The 8,970-nt window shown below is 68.2% G+C and overlaps 2 protein-coding genes across 2 annotated transcripts; one reads left to right on the plus strand and one right to left on the minus strand.

Moving 5' to 3' along the window:
* Nucleotides 1-983: 983 nt before the first annotated feature.
* Nucleotides 984-4,917, minus strand: DCST2 (DC-STAMP domain containing 2; the record flags this gene model as incomplete). Its single annotated transcript, XM_075724578.1, is given in 17 exon segments — nucleotides 984-1,083; nucleotides 1,171-1,410; nucleotides 1,506-1,599; nucleotides 1,681-1,796; nucleotides 1,968-2,098; nucleotides 2,178-2,278; nucleotides 2,381-2,548; nucleotides 2,663-2,827; nucleotides 2,930-3,087; nucleotides 3,175-3,388; nucleotides 3,491-3,556; nucleotides 3,649-3,843; nucleotides 3,954-4,055; nucleotides 4,188-4,358; nucleotides 4,456-4,835; nucleotides 4,837-4,892; nucleotides 4,894-4,917. Coding segments are annotated over 17 exon segments (2,481 nt in total), but the record flags the coding sequence as incomplete, so codon positions are not given.
* Nucleotides 4,918-4,952: 35 nt separating this feature from the next.
* On the plus strand, nucleotides 4,953-8,719 carry DCST1 (DC-STAMP domain containing 1). The gene is made up of 16 exons (XM_075724579.1): nucleotides 4,953-5,031; nucleotides 5,118-5,243; nucleotides 5,324-5,398; nucleotides 5,499-5,627; nucleotides 5,714-5,853; nucleotides 5,942-6,119; nucleotides 6,281-6,424; nucleotides 6,580-6,701; nucleotides 6,778-6,935; nucleotides 7,097-7,196; nucleotides 7,292-7,387; nucleotides 7,466-7,592; nucleotides 7,722-7,838; nucleotides 7,959-8,101; nucleotides 8,218-8,331; nucleotides 8,474-8,719. The coding sequence occupies exons 1-16, from the start codon at nucleotides 4,953-4,955 to the stop codon at nucleotides 8,717-8,719; spliced, it is 2,094 nt and encodes a 697-aa protein (XP_075580694.1).
* The last annotated feature ends 251 nt before the right edge of the window (nucleotides 8,720-8,970 follow it).

An 8,970-nucleotide genomic window follows, 5' to 3' on the forward strand; every position in this document is an offset into this window, starting at 1 on the left:
CGTGTCTGTCCCTTGCCATGGGGTGCCGGGAGGGGTGATGGGGACAAGGGGCTCGGCTCCCGTCATGGCTTTAAAGTGCCTTATGGTGAACTTGAAATTTTCGGCTACTTGAACCTTTCTGGTGTCAGGAACCAAACGAATAATCGGCGGGCGGCCGCCCCCCCGCCCTGCCGGGTCGCCTCTGTGTGTTTGTCTGTCTGTTTGTGTTTGTTTTTTTAAAAGAAGGCTGCTTGGTAATAAATGGAGAAGCAGGGACCCCCCCCGTGCCCGGCTGTCTGCCCGCCCTGTGCCCCCTCCCCAGCATAGCTCTGCTGAGGCCCAGGGCAGTCAGTGGGGCTGGGGGCACAGTGGGGCTGGGGACAGGGACACTGCAGGGCTGGGGGCTCTGAGGGGCTGGGGACAGGGACATCGAGGGGCTGGGGTCACCGTGGGGATGGAGATGGGGGCACCGTGGGGCTGGGTACAGGGACATCAAGGGGCTGGGGACAGGGACATTGAGGGGCTGGGGTCACCATAGGGATGGAGATGGGGGCACCATGGGGCTGGGGACAGGGACATTGAGGGGCTGGGGGCACCACAGGGACGGAGGTGGGGGCACCTCAGGGCTGGGGACACGGACATCAGGGGGCTGGGGGCACCACAGGGCTGGAGCTGGGGGCACCACGGGGATGGGGGCCACTGTGGGGCCAGGGCCAGGGCTGGGGGCACCCTGGGGCTGGGGACACCATGGGGCTGGGGGCACGGCAGGGATGGAGCCGGGGGCAGCCCAGGGCTGGAGGCATCATGAGGTTGGGACCACCACGGGGTACCAGCGGCCAGCTCAGGGCACCGGGACAGGGGCACCTCGAAGCCCAGGTGCTTTATTCACCAGCCCCTCCCCACCCACCCCGGCAGCTCCTGGCTTCCACCGCGCTGCTCTGGCTCCAGCCACGTCCCTGGAGCCTGGCCCCACATCCTCGCCGCCGCGTGGCACTGTCCTGCCGTCACCGGGCCCTGCCCTTGCTGCTGGGCGGCTGCAGGGCCACCACCTCCTCCAGCTCGCTGCCGCTGCTCTCGGGCTGCTCCTGGTAGCCAAAGTCCAGGCTGGAGCGGGGAGAGCGGTGTCGGGGACCGGCACCCCCAGTGCTGGGGGGTGCCAGGGCCATCGCCACCGCCATTGCCAGCCCTCACCTGGAGAGCGAGCTGTCCTCGCTGTCCACCCCGCTGCTGCCCCTGTCGCTCTCCCCGCTCATCTCCTCCTTCAGCTGGGCTCGCAGCCAGGCTGCCAGCTTGGGGGGCAGCCGCCGGCTGCCCCCCCGGCCCCCCGCCACCTCCCGGATGCGCTGCCGCAGCAGCTGCCCTTGCTCCTGGCCCTGCAGCACCCGCATGGCACTCAGCCACAGCCCCACCGTCTCCTCGTCGCTGGAGTCCCTGCAGGGATGGGGTGGGGGGTGGGCTGCAGCCCCCCTACACCCACTGCACACCCCCCCGGGTTCCAGTGGGTTCCCCTGCACCCCCCTGCTCACATCTCCTCATCCTTGGCATCCCCGTAGCTCAGGGGACCCATGCAGACGGAGCAGATGTTGCTCAGGGTTTGGTAGCACTCGCTGCAATACAACCCTGGGGAAAACGGGGCCGTGAGAGGGGCGGGAGATTTTGGATTGGGGGTACCCAATCTGGGGGGGGGGGGGGCGCTCCTACCTTTACAGTTGGGCGTGATGCACGCGATGAAGTCCGGCTGCTCCAGCATCCCACAGGCCAGGCAGCGTTTCTGCTGGATGCCGAAGAACCGAGCCAGCCGGGAAATGGTGGGCAGCCTGTGGGCAGGGAGCTGGTGCTCCATGGGGCAATGCCATCCCCCGGGGTTCCGCGGCAAGCAGACAAGGGCAAGCCCTTGCCGCGGACCCACGGGGATGTCATTGCCTTTTTGCAATGCTTATGTGGTCAGGATGGTGCCATGGATGCATCCATCCCCCAGGAGAGCTTACCTGGAAGTGAGGAAGAGGAGCAGGTTGCCTTGCCCGGCGTCAGCCGTGCGCTGCATGGCAGCTTGGCGCAGGGCACGCGCCAGCCCTGCCCGCCGTGCCAGGATGGTGGTGTGGAGGAAGGCCGTGCGCTCCTGGCATGGTGGGGACGGGGTGAGGATGGGTGGCTTTGCCAAAAAGGGTGTGGAGAGGCGGGGAGGGGGAGCTTCTCACCTGCTCACGGCACGGGTAGTAGGCAGCACACACCACCCGGCGCAGGCGTGCCACGTGGCTGCCGAAGACAGCGATGAAGAGGCAGACACCGTACAGGAGTCCTGGTGGGAAGAGGATGAGTCACGCAGGGGCTGCATCCCCCTGCACATGTCTCCCCCACCCCACCCCACCCAGCACGCTGAGGGTGCAGCACCCCCGGTCACCCATGCTGAGGTAGGTGCTGTAGTCGGGCTCCACGGGCTGGAGGAGGCAGCGCTGGGACAGCACCGAGATGTTGCCCTGCTGCAGCATGTCATAGGCAGAGACTAAATCCCGGAAAATCTCACTGGTGTAGCCCGTGCCGTTGACGCTGACGCCCAGCACCGCCGGTGCTGCGGGGAGAGCAACTTAGTCCTGCGGAGCAGAGCACCTGCCACCCCAGAACCCCAGCCCGGAGCCAGCAAAGCACCCACGGGTGCTGCTGCGGCATGGTGGGTGCCGCTCACCCCTGGCGACGATCTCCCCGCGCAGCTGGTGCTGGATGAGGTCGAGCAGCCAGAAGAGGCTGTAGTCGGCCAGGACGATGCTGACCCCCAGCAGCACGTGGCGCAGGACCCCAACCAGCTGCAGCCCGTACTGGCGCCGCTCCTGCCGCGACAGCAACAGCCCAGCTGGGTGGGCATGGGAAACACCGTGAGACCATGCCGTGCTGGGACCCCTCGGCTCCCCGCTGCGGGGTTTGGCTGGGGGATGCCCCCGAGCATGGGGCTGACCCGGGGCGATGTAGCGGCCGCTCTCCCAGGCTGTCAGCGGCAGCACAGTGGGTCTGCCTTGCTCCGCCCGCCGCAGGTCCAGCTCCACAAAGCGCCGCGTGATGTAAACGTTGTCGAAGGTCTCATCCTGCAGGTACCGGTGACGGTACCGCAGCGCCCTGGGGACACAAGGGGGGGATGCTGGGCACCAGCATGCTGGGTCCCCGTCCCCACGAGGGGCCAGAGCAGGACCCCAGCCCACTCACTGGAGGTACATGTAGAGGATGCCGCAGAAGGAGATGTGCAGGAAGAGCCCCAGGGCCTGGCGGGTGGGCTCCATGTGCTGGCGCACGCCCTCCATGATGTCCAGGGCCACCTCCCCCAGGCTCTTGCTGGCGTTGAGGCTGACGTCGAAGCGGTGTGTGGCCGAAATATTGAACTCGAACTCCTGGCGGACACGGTCCAGAGAGTTGCTGAGGGCTGCTGGGGGTGACAAGGGGCCGCACGGTGCTGGGGGTCAGGGCGAGAGCCAGGCAGAGAGGGGGCAGAGAGGGACCCCCCCTGCAGCCCCGGGATACTCACGGGCTGCGATTCTCCTCCTGAGGAAGTTCTGGATGTACTCTGGGATGATGCAGAAGACGAGGACAACTGTGGAGAGGAGGGGGTCTCTGCGGGGGGGCCCTCACAGTGGGTAGGGGTCCACCCTGCACCCCGCCCTCCCCGCAGAGGGACCCACGCACTGCTGGCCAGCCCGCAGAGGGGCTTGAAGGTGATGATGATGTAGCAGAGGAAGAAGAGGAGGGGGATGGCGCGCTCGCACTTGTCCTTGGCCTCATTGAAGATGTGCAGGCAGCGGCGGTATGGCGTGCCCAGCTCCTGGTTGCATATCCTGCCCATGTTTGCCAGCCACAGCCAGACGTTGTGCAGGGCTCGGGCTGTGGGCAGGCAGCGGGAGTTGGGGGGCAGGCGATGGGGACAGGGACAGACCAAAAGCAGGTTGGGGTGGGTGCTGGAGCCGGGGGGCCCCTCAGGGACCCCCACTCACCAATGTGGCTGACAGAGTCCATGATGGAGCGGAAGAACTTGCGGACACGGTCGCCCACCACTTTGGCTTTCTGGGCAATGTCCTTGATTTTGGACAGCACGTCTGCAGAGAGGGGGGGACCCCTGACCACACCCCGAGGGGCGAGGGCAGCCTGGGGCCAGCCAGCGCTGCTGGGGCTCCCCCGGGGAAGGGACCCCCCCCATCGCACCGCATCCCCCCAGCCCCTCCTCTCACTCAGCAGCGGCTCCTGGGCACGTTGCAGCCGCTCGGCCGTCTGGTTAAGGGCAAGCTCAGCCCCACACGACAGTGTCTCGGTGGCCCGGGAGAAGTTGTGCAGGATGTTGGTGCAGGGGCCTTGCACGGCCATGCCCAGCGCCAGCAGCAGCAGCAGCATCTTCCCCTCGTCTGCGGGGACAGGGGGGTCCTGGGGCTCAGCTGGGACCTGGCACCCCGCACCCCGGCACCTCCCTGGCTCCTGGCAGCGGGACCCATGGCTGCTTACTGGTGAAGATGTGGGGCAGCGATAGCAGCACAGTGGCCCGCGCCTTTACAGAGAATGCCATGCCCAGCCCCAGTGCCGCGCCCAGGCTGGTGGTGGTGACCACGCAGTACCAGACGTTGTGGCCCTGCGCCAGCAGCACCAGAGCCCCGTACAAGCTGGCCAGGGCCATGCCCAGCACGAAGCCACCAGCACTGCGGGCCAATTCCCGCGACTCGTTCGCCTCCCCGGGCCGGTGCATCTGCCGGGGCCGCTCGCCCCCAGACCACGGTGCCGGCTCCTTCCCCTGGCGCTTCAGCCCCTGCAGGGCTCTGCCCAGCCACGAGACCAGCCCCATGCCGCACTGGGCTCTCCTGGGCTCCTGGTGCTCGCTCAGGTGCTGGGTGTCGGAATACGGCGGGTGGAATGGGCGGCTCACAATGCGCTGGTTCCGGGGCAGCGTCCCACCGTTGTGGGTTCCAGTGGAGCAGCCCACTGTCGCCAGGACAAGGCACAGAGCCATGGAGCTGGTGACGGCTCCTGGGCAAGAGCGCTCGGCTGGGACAAAGGCACTCAGGAGGCAGAAACCACCCAACACGAGTGAGATCCCCTCCCACCCCGCTCCTGGCCAGGGCTGCCCGCAGGCAGCGGGAGAGGGCAGGGCTGACGCGTCCCTCCCCACCCAGCCCTGAAGCGAGCGGTGGTCTCGCTGCTGCCCGCCCCGTGCAGCCGGTTCCTCTGGAGCCGGCCAGACCAGTACCGCAGCAGCAAGTTCTTCCTGGGCGCTGGCATGGGGACCCTCCTTGGCCTTGGTGAGTGTGCCCTGGTGCCGGGTATGGCGGTGGGGGGCCGGTGGCACCGGGGCCTCAGGACACATCTGTGGGTGTTTCAGGGCTCTGCCAGCTCCTCATTGTCCCCATGAACATTACGGAGATGCGCAAGGTGCAGATCTCCTGTGGGCTGACGGGTGAGGACGGAGCCAGGAGGGGACTGGGGTGACGGGGGCCATCAGGACCCCCAGGGGGGATCTCTGTGGGACTGTGGGGACAACTCTCTGCTCCCCACAGGGGTGACAGCCTTGGGCTGGGCCACGTCCCCGCACTTTCGCTGTGCCAGCCTGCTCGTGGCCCCCAAATTCCTGGGCAAGGAGGGTCGGGTCTACGTCCTGTCCTTCGTCCTCGCCGCTATCTATAATGGTAGGGTCCCCCCGTGTCCCTGTCCCCCCCCCAGCAGGGTCCTGAGGGCTGAGGGGGGGGGTCTGAGCCGCCCCTGCCGGCACCAGGGCCCGTGGCCAACACATGGCACAACCTGGAGGAGGTGACGCGCTCGCTGGGCTGCGTGGCGGAGCTGCAGGTCAACCACAGCCGCCACCTCTGGCGCTTGTCGACGGCCCCGCTGCGCACGGTGATGGAGGACATGGCGGTGAGGCAGGGGGCCGGGGCGGGCAGCGGGGGAGCTGGGGGGGAGCGGGGCCGAGCCTGTGAGCCTGTGTGTCCCCCTACCCCGGCAGCGGAGCGGGCGGATGCTGAGCACCGAGATGCAGAACATCTCGCGCGCCTTCGTGGGGCTGAACGACGAGGTGGCCAGCGAGGCGGGCTATGACCTGCAGCAGCACCCACAGCCGGACACCCAGCCAGCCCCCAGCACCCAGCAGCTCTATGAGAAGAAGACCAAAATGCGCTGCATCTGTGAGTGGGGCGGGCAGGAGGCCGGCAGCGTGCAGTGCAGGCAGCTGCCAGCCAAGGGATGGGGCAGCCCCCCGCGCTGGCCTCACGGGGCACCCAGGACGGTGTTGGGGCCAGTGGGGCTGGGGGTGCACAAGCAGCTGAGGGCTCCTGTCCCCCCCCAGATATGTTCAGGCTGGGCATGCAGCGCTGCCGGGACTGGTTCAACGCCAAGCACAAGGCTTGCATGGCGCACGTGACCGTGCCCCTCATCAGCCACCTTGTCTGCCTGCCCATGACGTTCAAGTTTGTCTGCCACATTGCTGACGGTGGGTGATGTGTGGGACCCCTGCGCTGTCCTCCCACGGCGGGGCGGCTCCAGCTCTGCACCCTGCAGCCCCCGGGACGGCAGCCACAGCCCATGCCGGGGCGATTCCCCGGGGGTTTCGGCTCTGCCAGCACCGTCCCTGCTCCGTCCCCGCAGCTATGCGCAGCTGGTGCTGGGACAAGATCCCCGTGGAGGGCAACTTCGGGCAGATGTACGACCTGGTGAACAACTCCGTCAGCAAACTCAAGGAGGACTTCAGTGCCAGCGTCGTCTCCCAGGTGGGTGCCTGTCCCCTCCGCCCGGGGCTGGGGTGGGGGCTGGATCCTGCCTGGCCCCACGGTCCCTCGACCGCAGGAGATGAACCGCGAGATGCTGCTGGGCACCAATGTGTCGGCGGAGCAGCTGATGGAGGAGGTGACCTCGCACCTGCGGCAGCACGGCACCAGCCTGGGCCAGGCTTTCTCCTTCTTCCGCCTGCTGCTCTCCTGCACCTTCCTCCTCGTCTTCATCTCGTGAGCCCTGGGATGGGTGGCGGGGAGGGAGCATCCCCGTGCCAGCCGCAGGGCATGGAGGGTGGGGGCCTCCTTTGGCTGCGGGTCTGGTGGGGCACAAAGGCAAGGGGGGGGGTCCTGGGGGGCTGCAGCTGGTCCCTGGACCCCCTCCCCGTTGCCAGGGCTTTCTTCTACACCAAGCGGTACTGCCAGGACATCCGCTTCGACAACATCTACATCACCACCTACTTCCGCCAGATCGATGCCCGCCGCAGAAAGCAGGTGAGGGGCGAGAAGGGGGGAAGGACAGCCCCCCCCCCCCCCAGTGGGGGCTCCCGGGGGGCTGCACTGAGCTGCCCCGCTCCTCCCTCACCCAGCACAAGCGGACGCTGCTGCCCCTGCTCCGGGCAGAGATCTCAGCCGTCATCTTCCCGTGCCGCCTGGCCGTGCAGCGGCCCGAGCTGCAGAGCATGGTGAGGGGCTGCTGGGGGGCTGGGGGGCCGGGGGGCTGGGGCTGGGGGCCAGGCTGTGGCAGACCCTGCTCCCCACAGGTGCTGGAGCTGCTGGAGTGCATCCCGCCCCTGCTCCTCCTCCTCCTCGCCTGCGGCCTGGACCACACGCTCTTCACCATGCTCAGTGTCATCCAGCAGCACTCCTTCGTGCAGTACTCCTTCCACAGTGAGCCCCCAGCCCCACGGTGCCGGGGGGGGCAGCCCCCAGCCCCATGGCCCCACTGCGCCCTGCAGAAATGTGAGGGTGTCCCCCCCCAGCCCCGCAGCCCCCCCCAGACGTGCTCCTGTCCCACAGGCAGCCACCACTTGGCCGTGGAGGTGACAGGCACGTCCCTGATGGCTCGGCTCCTGCGGAGCACCATCGGGGCCCTCAACACCTCCTCTGACACCCAGCTGGAGATGTCCAACTTCGGTGAGCCCTCTCAGGGGGTGGGACCCCCCCCAGCGCCATGGCCTGGCCGCCCCTGCCTGAGAGAGGGGCCGGCGTGGGGGGGTTTCCCCGGGGGGCTCAGCGCTGCCGCTTTGTTCCCAGCCTGCCTGCCGCAGCCCCGGGGCATGACGAGGCAGCAGTACGTGGGCAGCTGCCTGCCCCTGGCCGTGCTGGCGCTGCTCTGCCTGGCCCAGGTCTTCACGTACCGTCTGCGCCGCGCCATCGCTGCCTTCTACTTCCCTAAGGTGAGCGGCAGCCCCGGCGCCAGCCAAAGGCCTGGCACAGCCCGGCCCGGCGTGGGGGACGGTTTTTGGGGTGGGCTGGTGCCCCCAGCCACCCCTCACGGTCTTCACTGGCACAGCGGGAGAAGAGCCGTGTGCTCTACCTCTACAACAAGCTGCTGCAGCAGCGGCAGAGCTTCGTCCGCCGGCAGCGGAGGCGCATTGCCCGGCAGGCACGGCAGCACCCGGGACTGGTGAGCAGGGACAGGGACGCTGGGCTGGGACCACACCAGGGTGCCGGGGCGCAGGGGGCTTCACTGTCCCCCGATCCCAGGTCTGTTGCCCCATGGGGCGGCCGCTCAGCCTGCGCCCCACACGGCCCTGTCCCTGCCGCAGGGGACGTCGCTGCTGGAGTGGTGCTGCCAGCGCTGGCCGCGCTTGCGCCGCTGGATGCGCCGGAGCTGCACGGTGTGCGGGGCCCCCAAGAGCCCTCGGCACCGGGTCTGCCCTGCGCCCGCCTGCGGGGCCCCGTACTGCGGGTCGTGCTGGAGGGAGGTGGGCGGCACGTGCCTCCTCTGTGCCCCCAGGGACCGCGACCTCTCCCAGGACAGCAGCGAGGAGGACACGGGGTACGCGGCCTGAGGGCACCCAGCAATAAAGGCTGCGACCCCCATGCAGGGCGCGAGGTGGGGTGTGTGGGGTGCATCTGCAGGGGTCTCCGCTGGAGTGGTGAAGGGGGGTGGGAGGGTGATGAGGGAGGGGTGGGTGGTCTTCTGCGTATGGGTTGGGGAAGGCGGGGGTCTCGAGGGTATGGGGTGATGAGGCAGGGTCTCCACTGAAGGAGGTGGTGAAGGTGAGGTCTCCAGTGTACAGGGTGATGAAGGCGGGGGTCT

Source organism: Pelecanus crispus, chromosome 22 (genome assembly GCF_030463565.1).
Source record: "Pelecanus crispus isolate bPelCri1 chromosome 22, bPelCri1.pri, whole genome shotgun sequence".
Taxonomy (NCBI): domain Eukaryota; kingdom Metazoa; phylum Chordata; class Aves; order Pelecaniformes; family Pelecanidae; genus Pelecanus; species Pelecanus crispus.

What these genes read in the sequence shown, in the direction of transcription:
- DCST1 (XM_075724579.1), top strand. Translation starts at nt 4,953, where the DNA reads ATGGAGCTGGTGACGGCTCCTGGGCAAGAGCGCTCGGCTGGGACAAAG. An exon ending in TTCCTCCTCGTCTTCATCTC is followed by an intron (nt 6,936 to 7,096) that starts GTGAGCCCTGGG and finishes CCCCGTTGCCAG; the next exon opens with GGCTTTCTTCTACACCAAGC. An exon ending in GGCCCGAGCTGCAGAGCATG is followed by an intron (nt 7,388 to 7,465) that starts GTGAGGGGCTGC and finishes TGCTCCCCACAG; the next exon opens with GTGCTGGAGCTGCTGGAGTG.